The sequence below is a fragment of the Rattus rattus genome, chromosome 8 (genome assembly GCF_011064425.1).
Source record: "Rattus rattus isolate New Zealand chromosome 8, Rrattus_CSIRO_v1, whole genome shotgun sequence".
Classification (NCBI taxonomy): Eukaryota; Metazoa; Chordata; class Mammalia; order Rodentia; family Muridae; genus Rattus; species Rattus rattus.
This window is the reverse complement of record NC_046161.1, coordinates 102,573,235-102,600,597: the sequence shown is the minus strand read 5'-3', so window position 1 is coordinate 102,600,597 and position 27,363 is coordinate 102,573,235. Positions and strand designations below refer to the sequence as shown.

The following is a 27,363-nucleotide window of genomic DNA, read 5'->3' as shown; positions in this document are numbered from 1 at the left end:
CTTCTGTGTAATCATTCTTATTACTCTTACTCTCTGCATCATCGGATGTCCCTCCCACTCCTGTCACACAACCCCAAGACCCCTCCAGACCTTTTTCATGCCCACATCCTTTTGTTTTCCTTTGTGACCCACTGAGTTTCACCAGAGCTGTCTGGGTGCCCATGGGAATTGAACCCCATGCAGCCTGATGGGATACTCCAGACTCTGCTATGTCCTCTTCCTAAAACAGACACACTGGAATTTTATGTGTATTTCTTTTTTTTTTTTTTCATCTTTATTAACTTGGGTATTTCTTATTTACATTTCGATTGTTATTCCCCTTCCTGGTTTCTGGGACAACATCCCCCTAGCCCCTCCCCCTCCCCTTCTCTATGGGTGTTTCCCTCCCCATCCTCCCCCCATTACCGCCCCTCCCCAACAATCACGTTCACTGGGGTTCAGTCTTAGGCAGGACCAAGGGCTTCCCTTCCACTGGTGCTCTTACTAGGCTATTCATTTGCTACCTATGAGGTTGGAGCCGAGGGTCAGTCCGTGTATAGTCTGGGTAGTGGTTTAGTCCCTGGAAGGTCTGGTTGGTTGGCATTGTTGTTCATATGGGGTCACAAGCCCCTTAAAGCTCTTTCAGTCCTTTCTCTGATTCCTTAAACGGGGGTCCCGTTCTCAGTTCAGTGGTTTGCTGCTGGCATTCGCCTATGTATTTGCTGTATTCTGGGTGTGTCTCTCAGGAGAGATCTACATCCGGTTCCTGTCAGCCTGCACTTTTTGCTTCATCCATCTTACCTAGTTTGGTGGCTGTATACATATGGGCCACATGTGGGGCAGGCTCTGAATGGGTGTTCCTTCTGCTTCTGTTCTGAACTTTGCCTCCCTATTCCCTCCCAAGGGTATTCTTGTTCTCCTTTTAAAGAAGGAGTGAAGCATTCACATTTTGATCATCCTTCTTGAGTTTCATGTGTTCTGTGCATCTAGGGTAATTCAAGCATTTGGGCTAATAGCCACTTATCAATGAGTGCATACCATGTGTGTTTTTCTGTGATTGGGTTACCTCACTCAGGTTGATATTTTCCAGTTCCATCCATTGGCCTATGAATTTCATAAAGTCATTGCTTTTGATAGCTGAGTAATATTCCATTGTGTAGATGTACCACTTTTCTGTATCCATTCCTCTGTTGAAGGGCATCTGGGTTCTTTCCAGCTTCTGGCTATTATAAATAAGGCTGCTATGAACATAGTGGAATTTATGCGTATTTCTTGACTGGACCTACTTCTTTTGTTGTATCTGTTTTAAAATATTTGGCTTTCCTGGACTACTCAGATGTCTCCCAGGGCAAGAAACACTGGCCATCGAGCATCATACCCTGAGTTTGCACTCCAAGAGTCACATGGTATAAGGAGAGAAACAACTCCAGCAAGCATTTCTCTGACCCACACACACACACACACACACACACACACACATACACACACACGCATGCACGCACACATACACATACACACACATACAAACACACATACACACACACATACATACACACACACATACACACACACACAACACACTCCACATATACCACATATGCACACATACCACACACACACACACCATACAACATATATACTACACATACACATACCATACATACAAACACACTACTCCACATATACCACACATACACACATATATACACACACATATATACACACACACTACCACACCACACACACACACACACATACACACTACTCCACATATAACACACACACACCATACCCACACCATACATACACTGTACACACACACATACACCACACACCACACCACATACACAGGAGAGGGGGGAATATAAAGGGTTCAGTTATAAAACAAGAGTTTTCACAGGCACACACAGGCTCCTCCTGGGAAAATACAAACTTCCCAACTTGCCAAACACTATTATCTTATCCATGTAAGAAAAATGTGGGCCTCCCTTCCTGCAGACTGTTTTACAAGTAATTAATTGGCTGGATGGAGCTTTAAGTGGTCAAAAATGGGAGGAAAGCCTAAAAGAGAATCGGTGCACAGGGAGGAAGCCAGTCTCGATGTTCCGAGTGCCCTGGGGGCTGTGCAAACCAGAGCGCAGCAGAGGTGGTCTTTCCAGAGACTAACGCACGTTCTGCCCCAGAGGAGGTTTGGATCTGAATTGAAGATCACACCATAGCTGAAATGCCCAGGAAGAGGGTTTCAGTGCACAAATAACCGCCCAGAGAGTGTGCGTTCACTCAGGACAAGCTCTAGTTAAGTAACTTACCTCCTAGGTGCTACATGCTCAAATGGCAGCGCGTCTACCCTGAATGCGCCCTCTTTTCTCCAGTGTTCTCATTCCTTTTCATTCTCTCCAGAATATCCAGGGCATGGAAGAGAAGGCAGAGTCACTCAGAGTGGATCTGGGGAAGAAGGGGCCGGGAGAGAAGGCAGACACAGCATGGTGGCACTGGAAGGGTTTACCAACTTCTCCTCCAGTGTGGCAGAGTTTCTGCCCCTGGTCTCTGCTTCCTGCCAGAGGTTAAGATGAAACCAGGATGAGTGCCCAGAGGCTGCTTGCTTCCGACTTCAGAGTCATTCCAGGTCTGAGGCCGATGGTCAGCAGGAATAGGACATCACCTCCAGTTAACCACACTGGGGAAGCCTGTCGGAGCAAGTGTCCTGCACAGCCATTCAGTTGCTGGAGCAGGCACTGCTCTACTGACCTACTTTAGGATGGTCCCCGAGGTTATGCAGCAACAATAGACATGACATCATAAGTGAGAGAATTGGGTCAGTAGTGTAAAATAGAGTAGGCAAGTCTACATATCTGGGGCTTAAAGTCTCAGTCGTGGGTGGGGAGAAGAGACGTCCACGGTTAATTCCATTGTTTTCCCAATCACCTATTAAACACTGCCCATCCACCCATCCATAAAAGCAAAGCACAGATCATGTCCGGGAGAAAATGCAGAAGGCCATGGCTCCCTCGAGTGCTCTGTCTCAACAGCATGACTGTACACAAGTGCAAGATGCCACATGGACATGTGTATACACACCACATGGACGGACACACATACACACTTCCACCTCTAGTCAGTCAGAAAAATCAGTGTGTGTGTGTGTGTGTGTGTGTGTGTGTGTGTGTGTGTGTGTGTGTGTGTGTGTGTGTGTTGGCCAGACACATATATAGAGGTCAGAAGACACAGGCCAGAGTTAGCTTTCTCCTGCTACCAGATGGGACCTGGTACAGAGCTCAGATGAGCCATCCCTCTGGTCCTGCCAGTTGTGTTTTGGAAACAGGTCTCTTACTGGAATGGGGAGCACCACTAATTAGGCTACATTGGCTGATAAGCAAACCCTGGGGATCCTCCAATCTCGACCCCCTCAGCACTGGTATCAGTCTCCCTGCCTGGGTTTTATATGGGGCTGGGTGCTGAATTCCTGTCCTTTGCACTTTATAGACTGAGTTCTTTCCCAGCCCCATGAACTGTCTCACAGCTACCTACATTACAAAACTAGTTCCCACGTGTGCTGTGTCTCCTGGCTCACCCTGCGTGCCGTTGACTGGTCTCTCAGAAGCAAGCTAACATCACGTTATTGCTTTCCTGGAGGGTGCTTGCTCTACCTTGTCATCTAAAGACGTAGCCTCAGGCTCCTGAGTCTGACTTGCTTGCTCTAAAACTTCCAATAGCTAACAAAGGTAAAGTAAGGCCCCGCCCCATCAAACTGATGGAAAACGGAACCTCGCCCGCAACTGATGTCCACGGTCAGTGTTAAGAATGCTCAACACTGGTAAGGATAGAGAGAGGGGTGTGCAAAGAGTGTGGGGGAGTCCAGGACATTATGGGGGGAAGAACTGGACAAAAAGTCATTCCCTTACTCTCAACCCTGGCATCTTTGAAACAAGGTTAGAAATAAATACAGCACTTGGATACTCCCAGAGAAAGCGGTTAGAGAGTTATACTGAAAACCTGAACCTTTATTAAACCTCTACACCAAGTATGGTGACATGCAGCTGCCCTCCCAGCTACACAGGAGAGCTCAGGCAGGAGGAACCTGGGCAACTTAGTGATTCATTGTCCCATTAAAAATTTTAGAGGGGGCCGAGAGGTAGCTTAATGGCAGAACGCTTGCCTGGTGAGGGCAAAGCTCTGGGTTCCGTCTCCAGCACTGTAAAAAACACGAAAAATAAACCACAGCTTCGTGTGCAAAAAGAAAGTTGATATCAGTCATGTGCCAGTTTCTCCCAAAGCACCTTGGAGGGAAAGGTCTGGCCATCTTACTATTTGGCGACCTAGATAAATAGAATTTCTCCAGCCTTGAGCTCGGAGAACAGGTCTGAAGGAAGCAAGTGGCATTGGGAACAGGCCTTCAGAAAAGGGGAACAGAAATCAACACCAGAGAGTGTCAATAATGGGATCGAGCCACCAGGCTCAGATGTCCCCCCACCCCCAATGACCATGAGAAAGTGGTCACGGTCGGAGGACGACTCTTCCAGAAACCTTAAGCCAAATGCACATCCCAGAAGAAAAGCTTCCCAGCTACGTATCACATTCTGATCTGATGGCCCCAGGGGCAAAGGCTGTGAACTCCAAACCCAGGAGGCCCTGCGCCAACCCAACTCTCACTGCTATTTTTAAAGCTGGGTATGGGCGAGGGGCGGAGGAAATGAGAGAGTTTTTCCACTAGTCGTCAGGAACCGAAATAGGAAAGATCAACACAGGCATTTATAAACAATGAATACCATTAATTTTTTTAAAGCTAGGACAGGGTTGGAGATGATGTTCTATAGGGGAGAGCGAGTAATATAGGCAGGGAGAGGTGGTCCAGGATCTTCTCAGCTTTACCGTGAGCATTCTGCTTGATTAATGGGATTTCAGATTCCTTGCTGGTTGGGAACCTGGGGAGATGGCACAGTGGTTAAAGTGTTTGCTGTTCATGTGGCAAGTGAGGGTAGGAGTTGGGATTCCCCAGAACCCACATAACACAGTAGATGTGGCTGCCCTCCTGCAGTTCCATCACTTGGAAGGCAGAGACCAAGGATCCTCAGAGCATGCTGGCTAGTAAGACCAGCCTTAGCAATGCACTCTGGGTTCATCTGAGAGACCATGCTTCAATAAAGTAGAGTGCAGTTGAAGAATACTCCTACCATCAGCCTTCGGCCCCCTCACTTCTATTTCCTGGAAAACTTGGCACTAACTTGGGAGTTGTGCTGAGGGTTGAGGAGACGGGAAGGTTATTTTGAATAGCTTTACCTGGGCCCAGTGACTAGATCCAGCTGTGACAGCAAGCCTGTTCCTCGTCTTCCCTCTTAACAGAAACCTGCTGATTGACACATAGGGTATAGAACTGTCTAACGCACGATGCTCTCACTGCCCAGCTCAAGATCTTTCTAGGATTTGATGCAGGGAGAACAGTGAGAAGTCAGAGTCCTTTTGGGAAGGGCGAAAAACATCAGGTCACAGAAAGCCTGCACTGAGCCCGGTCTGCTTGTCATCAGTGTGGTGTGACGCGAGTCCATCAGTCAGAGAGCTTTCCTCTGGGGTGCTAAGAACCAGAATCCTCCTGCCTCCACACCAGCCCACTGGGCCATCTCCTCAGACCTGGCCATTCTGCCCTAAGACATTAATTCCTTTCCCAACAGTGACCGACAATGGAGGTACCAAAACCCAAACTGACACAGAGGTGTCTCGTGTTTCAACACGACCCTACTTTTCTTATTCCTCAAAGATAGTAACACATACCCTGTTTGGTTTCTTATTACAAGGGAAAAATATGTTCATTGTGTTCAATGAGGAAATATAAATAAGCAAAAACAAAAACCAAGAATGTTTATAAGTCTACCCTCCCCCACCCCGCCCCACCACACACTAACTAACTTTAGTAGAGGGGATCCGTAGAGGACTTTGTCTTCTTTTCCTTAACTCTTTGGTTACTAAGTCCGAGTTTATTAGATACTTAGCTTTGAAATCCATTTCTTTTGTTGGTTGTCAGTTTGTGCCTTCAGCCTATTTCCGTTTTTTTCTCTTTACTTTCTAAGGTTCATAAATCCTATGTAATATCCTTGATTTCACAGGCAGTAGTTTCCAAGCTCTCTCTCTGTACATTGTGTGTGTTTGTGTGTTTGTGTGTGTGTGTGTGTGTGTGTGTGTGTGTGTGTGTGTGTGTGTGTGTGTGTGTGTGTGTGTGTGTGTGTGTGTGTGTGTGTGTGTGTGTGTGTGTGTGTGTGTGTATGTGTGTGTGTCTGTGTGTGTGTGTGTGTGTGTGTGTGTGTGTGTGTGTGTGTGTGTGTGTATGTGTGTGTGTGTGTGTGTGTGTGTGTGTGTTTGTGTGTTTGTTTGTGTGTGTGTGTGTGTGTGTGTGTGGGTGTGTTTGTGTGTGTGTGTGTGTTTGTGTGTTTGTGTGTGCGTGTGTGTGTGTGTGTGTGTGTGTGTGTGTGTGTGTGTGTGTGTGTGTGTGTGTGTGTGTGTGTGTGTGTGTGTGTGTGTGTGGTGTGTGTGTGTGTGTGTGTGTGTGTGTGTGTGTGTGTGTGTGTGTGTGTGTGTGTGTGTGTGTGTGTGTGTGTGTGTGTGTGTGTATGTGTGTGTTATTGTTTTGAGACCAGATCTTATGTAACAAAGGCTAGCTTTGAACTTTCTGTGTAACAAAGGATGACCTTGAAGGCCTGCCTCCACCTTCCAGTTACAGTGCTGTAGTCATGAGTTACCTCAGTGTTGGGAGTCAAACCTAGAGCCTCATGCACATTAGGCAAGCACTTTACCAACTAAGCCACACCTTCAACCATTACTACATGTTTTTATGTGATAGGTGTTAATCAATGTTTTGGTATATTGCTTTACCAAAAAATAAATAAAAAACTGTACTTAGCATCACTCTTATTTAAAAATAAATAAGCTAGTTCTTAGATTTTCTTTGGATAATTTATTAGTTTCAACTCTTAGCTTCTCACCCCATTCAACTTTATTTCAAAAATCCTTCTAAATAGTAACTGTTACTCTCACCGAAAATGAGCCAGATGCCTCGTCAACACTGTTTGTGCAATTCCTCCTTCATTGCTGATTACAGAAGTCATTTCCTCCAAGACCTGAATTCTTTCCTCTTCCTTCCCCTCCCTCCATCCTGAAAGCACTGAATTCTTCAAGCTTTTGTTTGGCGTTTCCACCCGTGTTATTGTTTACGTCATTCATTCCTCCCAGTAACAACCATGATGTGGTTTCATCACCACTGTGGCTCGTTATAATAGATTATTTTTCAAAGATGTTATGCTGTTCTTGGGCACACACTCTTCGAGATCTGTCTTGTTTATTTCAATCAATTTTTGTTTAATATACAAAGTAATGAGTTTCATGGTGACGTTCGTATGTGTATATGTCATCATACTTTGATGTTCACCCGTTCTCCACACCTTGTTGTCACTTCCTATCCTCACGCAGTCCTCTCTCTGCTCCTGTGTCACACACATTCCATCATTCCATTCTTTTGTCCCCCTGTCCATTCTTTAGATCCCTTCCTTGCTCTTCTAGTCTACTTTCATTCATAGGTAGGTAGGTAGGGAGGTAGGTAGGTAGGTAGGTAGGTAGACAAACAGACAGACATAAATACACAGATACAAACATATATATACATACATACATACATACATACATACATGACAGATACATACATAGAACATAGATGATAGACAGAGGTACACGTGCGTACATGCACAGATACATAAGTACATAGATGATAGATTGATAGATAGGTAGGTAGGTAGATGATAGATAGATAGATAGATAGATAGATAGATAGATAGATAGATGATAGATACATGTATACATACATACATACATACATACATACATAGATATATTGATACATAGATACATTGATACATAGATAGATAGATAGATAGATAGATAGATACATACATACATACATACATTGATAGATAGATAGATACATACATACATACATACATACATACATACATACATACATTGATACATAGATAGATAGATAGATAGATAGATAGATACATAGATACATAGATACATAGATAGATACATAGATACATAGATAGATACATAGAGAGAGAGAGAGAAACAGGCAGGAAGGCAGGCAGACAGACAGACAGACAGACAGATACTGTACATGAGAGAAACCCTACAGTATTGTCTATTTGAGCTCCTAGTCTGGCTATTTTGCCTCAATAGTGATCTCCGGTCCTGTCCATTTCCTGGTGGTCCCATCGGAAGTTTACACTGTGTCACTGTTCTCTGCTACAGACCAACATCTACTGACTCCTGCAGCAGGTATTAGGGAGGGACTGAGAGTTACAAGCTTTCCACTTGGCAAATACATCTGCACTCAACTGACCCCAAACCATGATTTGCAGATAGCACATTCAATACCACAAGAGGGTGTCTTTCTCATGCTAGTAGGAAGGTCAGAGCTATCAGTTGGAAGCTCTGTGTGGGAGAGATCCCAGGGTAAGGAGAGGAGAATGGTTTTGCCACTGTCCCTCCTGAGGACTTCAGAAGAGCCCAAGACCCAGGCTTCTCTGCACTGTAGCTTCCCTTCTCTCCACTTTCATGGCACCCGCCTGGCATCACAGACACCATCCAGCCTATCTGTGGCCTTCCTGCTGTGCTGTCACGGCTTCCTATTTCCTGACCTGATCTAAGGATGAGGGTCCACACTCCTGTTGCCCATTTTCTGCCCTGTGAGTGAATTGATTTGTGATTTGATTTGCTTCGTTTTGTTTTCTCTTAAGGAAGCCTTTGTCCTCTTCGGCCATCTTGGGTGTAGCCCCTTGATGCAACCGCTTGGAAGACTCTCAAGAAGGCCAAACTTAAGGCATCCACACAATCCTCATGTGTCATTTGGCCACAGCTCTTCAAAACTGTTAGCGAGACGATTTGCCACAAGTAGTCAGAGAGTTTTCAACAGCGGACTCCTACACACATTAAATAAAGTATCTTATGAAGAAATAAATATTATCTAAATAAGAATACTCATGTGCTTGATAAGTGTGGCTCACTTCGCTATGCAGTGAATTCCATAAACAATCCATCTCACTAATGTTGTATGGCATATTCACGTGAAAATGTACTTAAGAGTAGATTTTTATAAAGATGACCTTGTTCTTTAAAGATTTTTTTAATGTATGCAAGTATTTTGCCTATACTAATGTATACTACATGCATGCCTAGTATGCACAGAGTCCAGAAGGGCTTTTTGGTATTCCCTAGAAGTGGCATTACAACCAGTTACGAGCCAGCACTTGGGTGCCAGGAACTAAAGTGGATCTTCTTAACAGCTGAGGCACCCCTCCAGCCCATTGAGACTAGCTTTTGTACAGCAAGAACTTGGTTGTTTGTATCTATAAAGGAGAGATATGGGGGGCATTGCACATGGGACAGAATGGCACATGCAGATGTGTGCTAAATTGTGGTCATGTCGGTTCTTGAGTTTGACATAGCTGGGTCAGACTTAAGGAAGCTTAAGTGGTGACCCCAGAGTCAAGCGCTGCCCAGGAGGGGAAGCTCTCATTCATAGCTGGCCTTTGCTACTTTGTGGGTTCTTCTTTATCCCACCCTTTATCCACACCCCGGTTTCACCCCAAAACACTAGATAGGAAAGAAGGAAGGATAGAGGGGAGATCTCCGAATCTAATTCCTCTCTTCTTGTCGCTCCCTTGACCATGGCTACTAGCAAATGTGACCATCCTCCCTAAGTGAGCAGCAACCACCAACCCTTGGGGCCCTCAAATGTATAGGCCCTCTGAAAAGTTCCCAGAATTCCCAACATCACACCCCCACAGAAACTTCCCGTACCCAGCAAAACCACACCTCTGCTGGGGCACAACACAATTCAGAATCGGCTGCGACTGCCCGTCCAAAGCAGCCCCACATCCCTTCCCCTACACCCAAAGCTGCCCCACATCCCTTCTCCTACACCCAAAGCTGCCCCACATCCCTTCCCCTACACCCAAAGCTGCCCCTGTCCCCTACAGATGAATGTGCCTTCGTGGGCTCCCTCATCATCCAGGAGATGGAAAGGGAGCTCCTAGGCAAAGGGCTGAGTGGGGCAAAGGTGCAGCTGTTGGCTGGGATTAAAATGGAAGCATTCTCATAATAGTTCTATGGGTTTCTTTAAAGAAACCAAAATGTCAGAATTCTCAAAAACGTCATTCCACTAACTCAGAACTGAGGCTTCGCAAAAGGGCTCAGAGCACAGGGCTGCTGTGGGAACCTTTTAATAGTGTAAGACCTGCTTATTCAACCCTGCCATGCTGTCTTCATAAATTACGCATGTATATACATGCACACATACCCGGATGTGAACATCCAAATATAGCTTATGTGTGGAAGCCATAGGTTGTTAAACAGAATCCTATTTTTGTATTTTATTGTCTTACAACTCCAGTATTATAAGAATCAGCTGAAATCTTGGGAGATGGTTCAGCCAGGAAGAATGAGGTCCTGCATTCAAATCCCCAGTCCCCACAAAGACAACCAGGCAGGCCTGCAAAGGCCAATAACCCCAGAGCTAAGTGGTGGAGACAGGAAAGTCCCCAGTGCTGGCTGGACAGCCAGGCTAGCCGAAATGGCAAGCCTCAGCCCAGGGACAGCTCTGTCTCAAGTTACAAGGTAGAAAGAGATGGAGGAGGGAAGTTTGTCATTCCATTCTGCTCTGTTTGCCATGTATGTGCAATGGGCACACACACAACCAGGTACCACACACATACTACACATTAGCACATACACACAATAATAATAATAATAATAATAATAATAATAATAATAATAATAAAACAACCAAGATGAGAACATGGTTTTGATTAAAGGAAGAACTATTCTTTATCTTTTTATTTCATGGGTACAGCAGAACTTTATGGATGGCATTCAAGAGAGTAAGGAGGACTCCCTAGGCCCCTCCTGTTATTATGGGGGTCTGGGATGGAATTGTGAGGGAGATGCTCAGTATTGGGGGCCAAGTTGGGATGGGGACTCCTCAGCAACTGAGGACCTCTCTCTTGCTCTCAGTATCCTTGCTGGGATGGGGTGGGTGGGTGGTCTATTGTTTCCTACTCCTTGGAGGCCATGTAGGGAATAACAAGTCCCCAAGTAGACGCATAGCACACCTGGGAGCACGGTGCAGACAAAAGGACTAATGCTCTGGCATCCTGACTGACAGAAACGGGAGGGGGAAGAGTCCTACCTCAGAGGACTGCTAAGATAAGAGGAGGGGTCTTGGGCCATATCTCCCTGAGTGCACCACAGCTCCACTGATCTGGGAAGCTAAGCAGGGTTGGGCCTGGCTAGACCTTGGATGAGAGACTACAGAAAGACCAGAAAGCTCCCCGGCCAGTGCGTCACATTCTCAACATTGGCTCATTCTTTCCAGTGGAGCTACCAGCTACGGCTGTCCCTGCCTCCCTAGTTAAAATAACAGTTTACATACAAATCTCAGGGCTCGTTTATTAATCAAATGAACAAACCTGCAAGGAATTATTCGTCCCAGTACATGAAAGCCTAACTGTTTTTTAATTCTTTTTTTTTTTTTTACGGCATCCACATAAGAATTCAAGTTTCTGACTTCTGGTGTCCATGTGTGTTTATGTGCTCACTGACAAACTCTGATCGTTTTTCCATCAAAGTCACCTTTGTCCTGTACCAAGTGACAACATTACGCTCCCTGGCTTCATCTGCATTTGTTGGCCTTTTGTGACTTTAGGACCTTAGAAATAGTCTTTATATCGTTATATCAACTACAACTGGCATGTGAAGATAATAGAAGTGGACCCTGTATTCTGTATGTGTTAGTTGGTATAAATGTCATACTTAGAACTATACATTCTAAGTAACATGAGCACTTTATCATACTTGATTTACTAAGCGAGTAAAAAGCAGTCCCCCCACTGATAGAAATTCCAGTTACCCATAATCACCACTGAAATGTTTTCATGGGAAACTCTGTAAGTAGACAAGTCACGGGTTTTAAATTGTACACACTTCTGACTTAATGTCCACCCTGCCCCATTCCGGAGTGAAGCATCCTCTCCCCTACTGCACTGATCCTGTGTAAGTTACCTGCCTGGTTGTCACGTGGTAGCCATCTCAAGTTATTAAACCAGCTACATCACTGTTGGTCATCCCATTCAACTTCATCATAAGGCTTTAGAGCACCTCCCATCACAGGAGAGAGAGAGAGAGAGAGAGAGAGAGAGAGAGAGAGAGAGAGAGAGAGAGAGAGAGAGAGATTTATAGTCACATAAATTTCACTATGGTATAATGCTATGGTTATTTTATTTTATTATTAGTTACGATTGTTGCCTTTGCGAGTCACAATAATTCATAAATTAACTCTACCATAGGAATTAGTAGGAATAAAAATAGTGTATTTAGAATTCTGTACTACCCATGGTTACCCATGAGAGTAAGCAGCTATATTTAAAGATGCCTCTGTGTGTGTATGTGTGTGTGTGTGTGTGTGTGTGTGTGTGTGTGTGTGTGTGTGGTTACACAGGTTTTAAGTATTTTCCAAGCCAGCTGAGTGTTGCAGCACCCGTCTGTAACTCAAGCACAGAGAAGGCAGATGAAGAAGGGTCACGCTAACCTAGATTACACAGCAAGTTTGGAGTCTTGTCTCAAAGGAAAACGTTTCCCTAAATCATAGTGGGAAAAGCTTTTTTTCCTTATCCGACTTCTATTTACTTTCATCCAATGAGTTGCAGTGCTAACTCTACAATGGGAATTGTAGACAAATTTATAAAATTCACATTTAACCATTGTGTGTTGCTAACTCAAATACTACACTACGCCTGTATTTCTTTCACAAGTGGTTTTTCCCCTTTCTCCAAGTTATTTCTGCAGTTAAGGGCCCTCGATTGTTGACCCTTGCTTTATCTTTAACTTGACCGTATATCAAATGTCCCTAATAGTTAAGCAATGCCTCAATGTCAAAATCTTTTCAAAATTGATATAGACAAACTGAGCACACACCTGTAACCTCAGAATTCAGGAGGGGAAGTCAGAAGAATTAGAGCTAGATCAAGACCAGTCTGAGCTATATAGCCAGACTTGATCTCAAAAGAGAACAAAATAAAACACATGCATGCACACGTGTGTGCATGCATGCATGAGTAAGAGCTGGGATATAGCTTAGTGGTAGGGCCCCTGTCAATCATATTCAAAGCCATAGATTTAATCCCCAGCACTACCAAAAGAAAAAAAACAGGATGGCTAGCTGTAAAATATATATTCATTTCATTTCATTAATGGAGTGTCATTCTAATGAACAAAAATATCTATTCAGCTACTGACATGAAGAATAAAAACTGTGTATATTTTTGTGTGTGACGAGTGTGTATGTATGTATGTATGTGTATGTGCATGTGGAGTGTGTGTGTGTGTGTGTGTGTGTGCATATTTGGGGGTGTGTATGTGTGTGTATATGTATGTCATGTGGGAGGTTTGCATGTGGAGTGTGTATGTGTGTGTGTATGTATGTGTGCATGTGGTGTGTGTGTGTGTTTGTGTGTGCATGTGGGGTATTCATGTGTGCATGTGTGCATGTAAGTGGATACGGGTGTGCATGTGAGGGGTGTATGTGTGTATGTATGAGTAGTGTGGGGTGTGAATTGGAGCACATGTAGAGGTCAGAGGACCAACAATCTCAAGTGTTGGTTACCCAGAGCCAGCTTGCAGGGATTCTCCCATCTCTCCTTGGGAATGCTGGGATTATGCACATGTGCTATGGTGTAAAGAATAAATGAGATTTACATAGGTTCTGAGAATGTGAAGTCAGGCCCTTGCTCCTGCACAGTAAGTAATTGCTTTAATGCCTGAGCCATCTCCCCAGACCTGAGGGGGATACTCAAGTGTTTTCTCTCAAGACTTATGTGTCAACTTCTTCACACTGTAGTTTTCAACATTTAATTCTGACTCAGTAACCCCAATAAAACAGCCCAATATGTAGCCCGAACCACTGTTGTACTGGCCTCTTCCTACACATTTGGAAGTTATGTCTAACCCCAACTTGTAACTCTCAAAAATTGTCTTAGTTTATGCTACAACCTCAATAGTCCCTGGAAAAAACTATGAATTAAGTAAAAACTTGACTCATTAGTTGCTGTCAGCTCCATACATCACGAGCCCCTAGGTCTACTCTGATCTTGTTTCCTGTGTGTGTGTGTGTGTGTGTGTGTGTGTGTGTGTGTGTGTGTATGCCCATATGTGCATGTGTGTGTGTATGTGTGTGTGCATGCTCATATGTGCATGTGTGTGCACATGTGTGCATTTATGTGCATGTGTTTATGTGCCAGAGTGCTCATGTGGAGACAGAGGGCCACTTGCAGGAATTGGTTCTCTCCTTCTACTGTGTGGCTCCTGGATATTGATTGACTCAGCCGTCCGACTGAAGAGCCAGCCCCTTTGCCCACGGAGGCATCTCGCCCTTCCTCTCATCCACCTTTTCACACAATAGCACATGAGAATACATGGAGACAGATAGTCCTAAAAGTGCAACAGTGGAAACCAGCTTGTCACAGACTCACTCTGAGAGGCACTGCCACTGCCCTCGTTGCACTGTGACCTTCACAGCCAGAGTTATCAGTGACGCACCTCTGCTGTGTGTACTGATTAAAGAAGCCTTTGATGACTTTCTGCTGTAGATAGGATTCATCTCTCAGGCCACCGGAACCACACTGTCTTCCTTGTTCTGCCCTTTCTGAGACAGCATTATCGCAACAGTTAAATCACAATTTTGTGTAGATTTGAAGGTCAGTTTAGGTGCTATGATTCACCACTGATATTTGCTGATTCAAATGTTTTACTATGATCCATTTCTCTCCTTACATATATTTTATTTCCCCTCAAATTAAAAAGTCCTTTCCACTCTCTTAATTTTCTATACCTCTGTAATTTATAAATACTCCCACAGATCTTTCAAGTTCTGCTATCTTTTATAAAGTCCAATGTCAATAAACTTCTCTGTTCCTTTGTTTGACTCTGACTCAGGTTTCCCTCTTACTTCATCTTGGAGCGCTAGCCTGGGCTACAGCAGGTTTATATTGGTGACCCCACCTCTCTCCCATGTCTGCTCTACACTATATCTCCTGTTTTTTTTCTAATTTCTTGCCTTATTCTCTCATTTTTCTAAGGCACATTTAACAGTAGTGATTTTTAAGAATGAGCACATAGAAAGTATTTTTGAAGAAAGGTCTAAATTTTGAGAAATATCTGTATTCTGCCATTACATAGGTTTGGCAATTTAGCTGGATATAAAAATCTAGGTTGGCAAATAAAAAATAAAAAAAAAAAAAAAAGAAATCTAGGTTGGATTTTTCTGCCAGAACTTTGCAATTTGAATGTTTTTGAGGTTCTATGGCCTTGCAGTTTCTAAACTGCCATTGTGAAATTCTGTGTCCATGCCTTTTTTAAATTGCTTACCGTGGATTCGCTAACTTTCTACCTTCCAAATAAATATTAAACTCACTTCTACACTTCCTGTTTTCATTTCATTTTACTGAGACTTTGATATGATTAAGTGTATTGTCCCAATCCAGTACATTTACTTACTTGAAATCCAGTGGCATCCTTGTTCCTAAATATTTAAACTTACGCAATCATTTAAGATGTTCACAATCATGACTCATCTGTTCACTTGTTTATTAGTGTATCAGAGGCATGCACCCCTGCTTATATGTAAAGGTCAAAGGACAATCGCAAGTATCAGTTCTCTCCTTTTACCAGTTCCAGGGATTAGCAGCTTCTGAGAGTTGAACACGGGTCCTCCTACTTGCAAGACGAGCCCTTGACCATCTTCTCTCTGCCTCCAGCCCCTTCCAGTGCACTTCTGTTTCACAGTATTTCCGATTTATGCTTGTCTGATTAGGACATGACTTTGCCATAGGTCAAAGGCCGTCTCTTTTATGACACTGTTCTGTTAGCCACCCTGTGGGGAGAGGGTTCTCCTTTGAGGATGAAGGCTGTTAAAGGGATAAAGGTATGGGTTGCATTTTTCAATTTGAGGAGCCACAGTGGACATATTAAAAATTCAAAACTAGGTTTTTCTCTCTAGTCAAGCATAAGGGGAACATGTAACAAGGTATTGGTGATGGAAGGCAGGAGTAACAGAACGAGATCCGCCAGACCATCTCCAAATCTTTCTAGACTAAACCAGGACGGCTGCAGTGATCCGAATCACTCCTTCCCTGTTCTCTGAACGTCAGAGTAGAAGCTTTTCCCCCCTTCAGTGGAGCTTGTCATGGCACAGTGGAAATGGGGACACCTAACAGTGAGTAATCACTGGTGTTCTGACTCATTCCACGAAGCAAAGTACGAAAGCAAGCCGGAAAACCAAAGTCAGGGGAAGGAAATGCATGGAGGAAGGAAGAGGTGCTATCATTTATAATGACACCATTTCAGAGGAGAGCTCACAGTGGAACAGCTTCGCTTTGAAGATCCGGCTTACGCTCTTATGTAGGCACAAATAGCAGGCTCTGAATTGAAATGAAAGTCGTGGCTTCCAAGGCCAGCCTTTGAAAGAATAGCATGCTTTACCTGAATGATTATTCTCGGAGACAAAGGGGCTTTCTGCCCTACTCGATAAATAAATAACGATGCCTTCGTGGTGTGTGTGTGTGTGTGTGAGAGAGAGAGAGAGAGAGAGAGAGAGAGAGAGAGAGAGAGAGAAAGAGAGAGAGAGAGAGAGAGAGAACAGCTTTCTGTCTTCAGGTACAACAGCAACAGGTTCCCTGTTAAATGGCACTTCCCTAGGGGACTTTTCAGGTGACATCTTCCAAAGGATTTCTAGTTCTTTGCCTATTGTAGAGCTTGCCCCATTGCTTTTCCCAGGTTAACTGTGGATCCTTGCATTTCTCTGTTATATCATCTGATTAATCCCAAATTCATTTCCATATACATTAAGGAATCCTGCAAAAATAGGAGATGTTAGAGCCAAGCTTCAAAAGAGAAAAATAAGGAAGGGTCTTTATTGCCTTGGGATAAATCATCCCTTATGCCCTCTAACTTCTTATTTTTAAAATTAAACCATCAGATAGAACTTCATATCCTCTTCTAGCTATTAAATACTCCTTCTACAGTATTGCAGAATCTACTCCCATGAAGGACCTCAAATGGGCCACTATGGCTTCACCACATGCTGTGACTAGTTTACTTAATGCGTTGTGTACAGGACAAACCACACATATTGTCCCTGGTTTCCCTGGGCCCCCATCCAGAGGGAGAGGAAGACCAGAGCACACTTCCAAGTAAATACTTGTTACTACTTATAATAACTGTTATAAAAGATAATCCCGGGGCACTGCTCAAGGAACCTTAGGAGGTCTGGGTTATAGCTCAGTGACTGAGGAGGTCCCTGGCATGTGTGGAACCCCAGGTTCTATGTCCAGCATGCAGGGGGTGGGGCATAAAAGGAGAGAGTGGAGAATTGGAGAGGGAAAGAAAGAGAAGTAGGAGGAGAATGGGGGTGGGAGGAAGGGGAGGACAGTGGAAGAGGGAAAGGGGACAGAAAGAGGAAGAGAGGGTAAAAGGGAGATAGGAGGAATGAGGAGAGAGAAGAAAATATTTAGACAGAGGAAGGGAAGTGCTTGGTATAACTGACAGGTACAAGTATTGGCAGAAGAGCGTCCCAGATGTGAGGCAGTGTATGCAAGGGCTTGGAGGGGCTAAGAAGCTCATGTGTCCAGAGATCTGAAAGAAAGCCACATGGCTCACACCTCATGAGCATGAAGGATCACAGGCTTCCCTCAGCACACATCACACTTCCCCCAGCCTGGTGAGAGAGGTAAGGACCAGCACGGCTCAGTAAAGATCAAGAGAGAAGAGACGATGGCCCTCAAGAACAGCCAAGAACATGGATTTTGCTAACTTGGGTTAAGACAAAGAAAGCAAGGTGGCTCAGATTCACTAACATCGCGATAGCAAAAGGAGAATACCTTACAGAAAACGTGGGTTGGGGGAATGCATTCATTACTTTAAATTTTGGGCATTTTCGAGTTTCGTGAGGAAAAAAAAGTTCTCAGAGAAGAATTAACTTGTTGGGAAGTACCACTTTCTTTCAGTGATTTCAGACCGGAAGACAGGAAAGGACAATCTGTACCTAACCAAAGTTTGCTGTGTGCCTGACAGGAACACATGCTAAGCACGGACTGCGCTGTGGAGCCTGCAAGATGAGCATTCATCACAAGTGTGCAGACGGCCTGGCACCCCAGCGGTGCATGGGCAAGTTGGTAAGGGCTGGTGCCAGACAGAGCCCAGGAACTCACCCCCCCCAGAGTCCCTTTCCCCAGGAAGCCACACCCTATAATCCCCTCCTCAGGAGCTCTGAGGTTTGCTCATAAGCAGCGAGCTGCCACTCAGCTGAACTGGCCCAGTGATGAGCAGAGGTGTGTCCGTCTCTGTGAGAAAACCCACGCTGACAAGGAGTCCTGTCCTCAGCAGGGTGTCAGATGGGACCTTCTCAGCTGCAGTACTTATTTATGTTCTCCCCTCCTGAGCCAATTCAGGTTTTCAAAGAGAAAATTAAGTATTCCGTGAGCCCCTATCAGCCCATGCAAACTAGGGTGCTTTGTTATAACTGGTTTACTGGGTGTTTAGTTGGCTGTTGTTGGAGTGAGGGTAGAGAGAAAACCAAAGCGACCCCAGCCCCACCGGAATGTACAGAAGTCTACCTCCTGGGACAATCTGGGCACATTCTGCTCAGACCATCTCAGGAATGAGGGCTTTGGTCCCAGTGCACCCCAGAACACATTTGAAGACCACTGAACCCAGAGTGACTCACACATTACATCAAGAATGTCTACCATAGAGAATAAGCAATGATTTTTAGACACGGTTAAGCCCAGCCCAGGAAAGGAATTCTGTTGACTTTCCTGGCTCTAAGGAAAAGTTCACGGTAAGTTAAGTACAATATCCTAACACCAGATGTAATGTCACTGAAGACACACCTTCAGGGTAGAGCGCCACGTCTATGCCCAAAGCCCATCTCTGGCAATGCTCTGACAAAGATGAGCAGCACATTCAAGAACATGTGTGAGGACTCATAGATGCTCACAGGGTCCAGGTTACCAGGTCACCTTCCAGCCCTGGAGCATAGCAAGCCTAGCTTCTTAGAAAGCGCATCCAGTGACTCTGGCTTTCAGTGTCTCCTTCTCTTAAATCCCTGTCGCATCTTTTCCCTTCTGCCTTTCCAAGAGTAGTTCCCACAAGACAAGGAAAAAAGCCCACAGGTAATAAGCCGGAACTCAAAAGAACACACATTCTCATCTCTCTCTCTCTCTCTCTCTCTCTCTCTCTCTCTCTCTCTCTCTCTCTCTCACACACACACACACACACACACACACACACACACACACACACACACACACACAGCTAAGTGGATGATTCTTGGTGACAGTCTGAAAATATTCAAGGGCCTTGGGCATGCCCAACATCTACTTTCCCCTGTATGGGCTTTTTACAATTTGAAGTGCCCAAGGTAAGCTGTGGTGGAAAACTGTTAGATGTATCCTGGGGTGAGGGGTTTCTGCATATAGGATACAGTACAAGAGGCAGGGAGCTTACCTCTCTCCCCTCCCCCCGTCAGTGGTAAGTTATTAAATTAATAGGCTATGTCAGTACATTAGAGGAAGACAACAACTGGCCTTATTTTTAGGGCTCTTGCTTGGTTTTCTCCATCTCCTCTCTGATGTTGAGACCTTCTCTCTCTATTCTCTCCCAGCCAAAAAAGGATTCCGGCGTTACTACAGCCCCCCTTGCTCATTCACGAACAGTTTGATGCATTAAAGAAGTTATGCCCATTGGTGAGTTGGGACAGTTAATGTGAGGCAGGATTTTAGCAGCAAAGTCCATGATGACAGTCACCCTATATGGATGGACTACAGAGCCAGAAGGACAGCCTGAGATGTGTGTGTAATGGCTCTTCTAGCTCTTCTCAGTTTGCTGGAGAGGAAAAGTTTTTTCTTCGTCATCTCCCTGGTGGAGTTTGTGAAAATAGCAGAGTCTCAAAAGTAGACGCCACACTTCCCAGGCATTCAGCAACAAGACAATACACTTGCCCAACCGTCAGGAGCAGCAAAGCAGCACACCGGCAACAAGGGGCATGGTACCCGGCAGCCCTGGTGCAGAATCGGCTCCCCACTTATCAACTGTGTCACTGAACCCTCCGCCATATACTGTAAGATAGGGCTGGTGATTGCTAGTTTTTAGAAGAGTGTGTGTGTGTGTGTGTGTGTGTGAGAGAGAGAGAGAGAGAGAGAGAGAGAGAGAGATTGATTTGCTGAGTAGAAAGTTTGGTTTTTAATACACACACACGCGCGCACGCGCGCACACACACACACACACACACACACACACACACACACACTGTTTAGTGAAAACCTGAAAGCGCCCTCTACAGATGTGGTGTGCACATTTTCTTTCATGTTCTCTCTTTAATTGGCTTGTATTTCTTGTTTTAATCGCACTCTCATTTTGTTTTGTTTTACATACATGCAAGCCTCTACAACCTATGGTCTTTTTAGCTGGGTGGATTTAAAACTGGAAGTGACAAACGGAAGACAGATTTTCATTAGAAACGCAATGTTTGAGGAGGGGGTCACTTCCTGTTCTTTTGAGAACACTTGTGTCCTACACCGAAATGTTTCTCTCAAGACTAAAGTATCTTGATGAGCAGAGCTTCTCGCTGTAGGAAACGAACTGGTCCCTGGGAAGAATCTTAAAAGCGTAGTGGGAATAATAACGAAAGAGGGAAACCAACCACTGGGGAAGACTTCAGGGCAGAGTTCTGGTTGGACGTATCAAGTTCCCTGAGAGAGCAAGACCTTTTGATGTGAGCCCTCATCCATTAGAAAAGTGTCTGGTTCTCAAGGTTCTCCGGCAGAGATTGGCTTCCCTGGTCAGCTGGGCTGAGATGGGTCTTTTCTTCTTTTGCAGCTTGTGGCAATAAAGTGGACCCAGTGTATGAAGCCCTCCGATTCGGCACATCCCTGGCCCAGAGAACAAAGAAGGGCAGCTCAGGCAGTGGTTCTGACTCACCCCCCAGAACCTCGGTAACCGACCTCATTTTCAGTTCTCTGAAGGGGCTGGGTGGGCCCTGAGGAGATGGCTAAGCAGGCTAAGTGCTAACAGGGCAATCATGAAGGCCCAAGTTTCATCCCAGAACCCACATAAAAAAAAGCCAGTGCAGCTCGTTTGTCTGTAACCACAGCATTAGGGAGAGACAGCAGGTCCCTCGACTCATTAGCTACCCAACCTCAAAAAAAAAAAAAAAAAAAAAAAAGCCCTCCAATGCCACACAATTTCTGAGGAGTCATCTTTTTTAAAATGATTTATTTTTAATTTCATGGGCATTGGTGTTTTGCCTGCATGTGTGTTTGTATGAAGGTGTTGGATCCCCTGGAACAGGAGTTGCAGACCTTTGTGAGCTGCCATTGTGGGTTCTGGGAATTGAAGCCAGGTTCTCTGAAAGAGCAGCCAATGCTCTTAACTGCTGAGCCATCTCTCCAGCCCCAGGAAGCCATCTTTAAACTCGTTGTAAGCTCTGTCCGTGAGAAAAGAATCACGGTCATGTTTCATTGTCTACATTAATAAATTCTCAAGAAAGAAAAAAGTGGCAAGTAAAAAAAGAGTGAAAACAACTTCTATCACTTCCCCAACTTAGGCATAACACTGAGGCCAGCTAGATCTGTCCTCTGCTCGGTAATGATAAGCAATAGTGGTTTGTTTTCTGGGGGACACCTAAGAGGAAGGGGATGGTGCTCCCCACCCTAACGAGAGCATGGCAGCTGTCTCAGGGATACCTTAATGGTCATTTCATGTAAACACTGAACGCTTCAAGAGTAAAATGAAAGTGTTTGGCTCTAGGGGACACGGTCTCAAGGCACTTAGAACATTACCTGTGACACTGTGCATGTGTTATAGTGTATGCAGATGTTCACACATGTATGTGTGTGGGTGCATGTTGACCCCAAAGGTCAAGGTGAGACATCTTTCTCTTTCATGCTCTATCGTTCTCTCTCTGGCTAACCTCAGGGGATCTGCTTCTCTCAGTGGCCCCAGCACTGGGTTATAAGCTCCTATGGCCCTGTACCTGGCCTTTATCTAAGTGCTGGGGATTTGAACTCGGGCTCTTGTGCTTGCACAGCAACCACTTACCCAACTGAGCCACCTCCCAGTCCCCTATAACTTATCCATTTTAAAACACCTAAGCCTCATGTCATTCTCATTTGAAGTTCAAAGGATGATGTCAATTAATCTGCCGGAAGAACCATAGAAATGGTGGTGCCAAATGTGATTTCAATAAAAACCACCCAGAAGTGTGTGAGTATGAACAGACAGTTGCACACCCCTTAACATGTGAATCGAGGATGGATCGCAACTGCCGAAAGTTCACAGGCGCCATACAAATCCCTCTTTAGACCCAGCATTAGAGTTCTACTCGGTGGGGCCATGATACAATGTGGCTCGCCGGCTCATTCTATGCTATCTCCTGTTTCCTCCAAGACTTCAGAGCTGGTAGAAGTTCCTGAAGAGGCTGATGGGCCAGGAGACGCATCTGACATCAGGACACGGAGCAACAGTGGTGAGTGGGAGACGGTTCTGCAGAAACCAGAGCATGCATGGTCAGGGGCTGCAAATGGGCTGTGTCCATTTCTCTCAGGCTCCTCTCGCCCTCAGATAGCTCTGGTATGACATGAGCAAGAGTCCAGTGTTACAGAAAGAACAGTAGGCCCAGCCATGAAAATGCTTAGTTGTTGTTCACAACCCTTTTATGAATGAGTGCTTCCTCCTCTGACTCAGACTAAACCTGGGAACCTGACCACGCAGAGTTTACTTTGCACCACATCTGAGGTACATGAATCAGGTGAGCAAGGGTGCCAGTCAGAGGAGAGGGGACCACAATCCACATCCCAGCCCTTCCAAGAGGCTATTAAGATAAGTGCAAAACACACCGCAGGGGATAGGAAATAGCCCCATCAGTGCTTGCCTCGAAAGCACAGGGCCTAAGATCAATGTCTAATAGTCCACATTAATCCCACAGTAAAAAAAAAATGTGGGTAGACCTGAGGAATGACAGCCATGCAGAACAGGGCAGTGCCATCCTGGTCCAGGTCTGTATAGAACCTCATGCCTACCAGCTGGATTTAGCCAGCAGCCCCAGAGTCCCTCATCTCAACGATTAAGCCACAAGGTACATAACTAAATTTGCACATTCCTGTGGCAAGTCTAGCCAGGCACTCGTGGTGAGTCTGATCTCTGTAGTCCCCGATCTGCATGCTCTCCCCTTCAGCAGACCTGAGGGACAACTGGGCCTCAGCGAGCCTTGCTGTGGACTTCACTTTGAGACCATGAGGTGCTGAGGAGCTGCTTTCTACCTCATGTCTGGAAAGAAAATATTGACATCGCTAGAAGTCCCAATAGGCTAGGCATGGCCACACCCATGCCCGATAAGCTGATTAGATGGATGGATTCATGGTGGCAAAAAGCAGAGTGAAAAGTGTGGCCACCGTGGGGAAAGAAACAGACACAGGGGTCCAGGGTACAGTCATGAGGTTTAAAGAGAGGACAAGGTAGGCTAGAAAGATTCCTCAGTGGTTAAGAACACTTGCTGCTCTTGAAGAGGACAAGAGTTCAGTTCCTGGTACCCATCAGGCAGCTCACAACAGCCTGTAACTCCAGCTCTAGGAACTACAGTGCCCTTCTCTCTTCTCCAAAAGCACCATACACATGTATGTATACATGTGTGTACACATATATGCACATGCATAAATAAGAATAAATAATCTCTTAATAAAGGGCAAGAGGTGTGCCTTATTAAGGAGTCTTGGTCAAGCTATAAACCTGTCCTGCCCTGACCCGCTATTATCTCAGCTTCATCTACACCATGGTCCAGCATGGTGGTAAGTTGTTAATCTGATATTTGCAAGAGTACAGCCTCATCTTCAAAATGACGGTCCTCATCTGAGAGGTTTTGCTCTTCTTGGAGTCCAGAGTGACTTAGGAGGAAGGGTAAGGACCCCTGCTTACCTCTGAGCCTTAAGCCAACTACAGATACCAAGTGAAGGCAGGGACGCAGACTCTGGCCTTGCTTGTCATTGCGGGTCTCAGTGGGGAGTCAATGCTTGGTAGCAAAAGCAGCTTTTAAGTGCAGTTTCAATAACTATGATTCCAAAAGGCCACCATGATGTAAGATGTAATACCACCCACAGAACTTCAGTCCACCTAGACTGCTGAGCCCAAATGCATGTAAGATCTGTGGTGCCTGGGAAGTAGGAATAGAGCATTTAATTTCTCCCATGTCCAACATACACAGACATCTCCAAAGAGCACATTCTGAAGAGATGAAATGTTAAGAACAGCACTAAAGCCTAAAATTGACTATTGTCCACCTATTGCATGTTAAGGAGAAATCCCATAGCCATATTAAAAGAAATCTGTGGAACTGGACATTGTAGCACACACCTGAAATCCCAGTGCTCGGGAGGCAAAGACAGGAGGATCCCAAGTTCAAGGCCAGGCCAAACTACATAAAGAGCCCATTTCATTTTTTCCTTTAAAGAAAGGAATAAAGGAAAGAGAAGTAATAAAAGAAAATCATAGAGAGAGATTCCATTAGGAGTTTAGTGAGCTATATGAGTTTCCAAGAGGCTTTGAGCATTTGTAAGTCCTTTGATCAGCAATAGCTTTTTCACAATGCTTTAGCAGCCAAAGGGGTTAATTAGGCAACTGTTTTCCCACGCTCTTTAACTTGATCTCAACCCATCATCAACCCAGTCTTTGAGATGCCGGGAGAAAGCATGCTGATGTGTTCCAGCTTCCTTAGAGTCCTCTTGATCATGGCAAGAAGGTGTGGCCTTTCAGAAATTCTGTCATAGTGCTGAGTGACATGTTTTATCATGTCCAGAGAGCACACACAGTTCACAAACTTGCTATGTCTTCCAGTCAAACGCCATGCCACATTTCTTGAGGACTGTCTCTCCAACCACCTTAGAAAAGGATTCGTTTGACACTAATGTCTCCAATGCTAAGACACGTTGCTCTTCTAAATTGTCCTGGGCAGGTCTGAATTCTACTTTGTGGTTTCAGTTCTCCTGGGTCTACCACAGATGTAGACAGAGGAGGTGCTGGTCTCTGCCTTAGGCTTCACTGCTAACAGCTTCACTGGTGGCAAAGCAAGAAGGAAATGGAGAAGCAATAGCCAGCTGCCTGTTTCTGCTCAAAAATCCAGATAACAGAGTCCCGGGAGCCTTCGTCACTATGACCACACTGATCATGATTTCCCTGGAAGAGGAGAGGGGTACCAAACATGAGCAATACACAGTCTTAGAACCTTTCTTCCAAAATGGCCGAGCCAGTCACATCCACTAAGGGATATCACAAAGCCTGGTGCTGCCTCAGTTTGCACTCAGTGAAGAACTTTTGCCCAGAAAGAAAAATAAGCCAACTTAGGTTTTGAACACATACTTTTGCCTTTAGTATATGTTGTTTCTAGAGCAAAAATGCTAAAGTGTCACCAACTTGGGAGGGAAAAAGAAGAGATGGATGGGGGTGGGAAGAGAAGACAGGAAAGAACAGGAGAGGGGAAGAAGGGAAGGAAGGGGTAGGAGAGGGAGGGAGAGAGAGAAAGAGAGAGAGAGAGAGAGAGAGAGAGAGAGAGAGAGAGAGCGAGAGCTTTCCTTCTTGAATTTATACTCTAAATCCATGTCCCCTGTATAAGCTTGGCAAAATAATTTTTTTTAAATTGTCAAATGAGATCAGATCATAATTTGTGCAACAGAGGCAAGGGTAACTCCTGTCTACAGAAATTTAAATGGAGAATTCAAACACTCCCCACAGTAAAGTTTCAGCAAACACAATTTAACAATCAAAAATTCAACATACAGGGAAACGTGCTACTATCAGGGAAAGGTAGCAGGACCAGTTAATTTTAGGATCAGGGCCTTAGAGGAATAGACATCAAAACCAAACGGAATTATGTAGTCATTTATGTTTAAAATATAAGCCAGAAAATGTAACAAAAGAGCAAGAGATTATCAAATACAAAAATTTGAAGAAAATGCCAGAGAGCTTCTAGAATATTGTACAGCAGAAACGGGACTGTCATGTTGAGTCAGGAAATAGATGCCATAGAAGAGAGAAATAGCATCTAGAACAAGGCCGAGACATACTGAATACCCAGGGCAACAAAGTCCTGGAGTCTGGGAGTAAAGGTATCAACGGAAAGTGTGTACTTCCAAATGCATCCAGCTGACGCTCTTGAAGTGCATGCACAGAGGTGGGAGTGGGAGAACATTCAAGAACATTCTGACTGAAACCTTACAGAACTGACTGAAGACACCATTCCTCAGAGCCACTCCTAGGCATCTCTGTGATGCCACAGGACTTGAAAGGCGGCCACGTATTGATGCAGAGTGAAAGGCAGATCATGCACAGAGGAATGACAGTCATATGAAGAACTCCTTATGGGTTGTAGCTGAAGATAAAGAACAGGAAAATGGCATTTTTAGTAGGAAGGAAGGAAGGAGAGGGGGAGGGAGGGAAGAAGGGACTGACTGTTAACCTTGAATCCTAAAACAACCACAGCAAACACACTGAGACAAGAAGAAATGAAAAGCAAAGAGAGCAGCAGGCCCAGTGAGACGGGCTCGTGAGTAAAAGTCTATCAACATCGGTTCAATCCCCAGACCCCACTGGGGATGAGGAAAACTGGCCCCTAAAAGTTGTCCTATGCATGACGCCCACATGCGTACCACCTTCACGCACCGCATGCACATGCAATAATAACAAATAAAGGAGAAGAGGGAAAGTGACGGGTGCACAGTTCAGTCAAGCAAACACTGGCTACTTATTTTTTAAAAAGCAATAGTGCCTTTAACATCTGTTAATAAAATATCTACAGTGCTGATCTATAAATAGACAGCGGGCATTCAGAGATCCTCATGCTGTTTGAAGGAAGTGTAAAAATATTTCAGTTTAGATCTTACTGAAATGTGCTTCTTCAAAGACCCAACACAGCTACACAAGAGATAATAAAATAGATCAAACTTTCCCTACTACGAAAGCTAACAGAAACTGAATGCTAAAAGTGGAAAAGAAAAACCAATCCACTGAAGAAAAAAACAATCCTTAGAAAAGATACCCTAGGATATTATCTAGACTCCATACACATGCATGTATACACACACACACACACACACACACACACACACACACACACACACACACACACACACCCACACACACACACATAAACACACACAGTCTCTCTCTCTCTCACACACACACACATACATACATACACACACACTCACACACCCAGAAACTCAATAGACACACACATACTCAGACACA

General features: G+C 44.8%; 1 protein-coding gene across 1 annotated transcript in view; it reads left to right on the top strand.

The window, feature by feature from the left end:
• Stac (SH3 and cysteine rich domain) overlaps positions 1-27,363 on the top strand; it is a 119,723-nt gene that overhangs the window by 61,804 nt on the left and 30,556 nt on the right. The window contains 7 exon segments of the mRNA XM_032909793.1: positions 18,142-18,242; positions 19,235-19,241; positions 19,742-19,759; positions 19,762-19,785; positions 19,788-19,814; positions 20,947-21,062; positions 22,516-22,594. Coding sequence (XP_032765684.1) covers positions 18,142-18,242; positions 19,235-19,241; positions 19,742-19,759; positions 19,762-19,785; positions 19,788-19,814; positions 20,947-21,062; positions 22,516-22,594 — 372 coding nt within the window.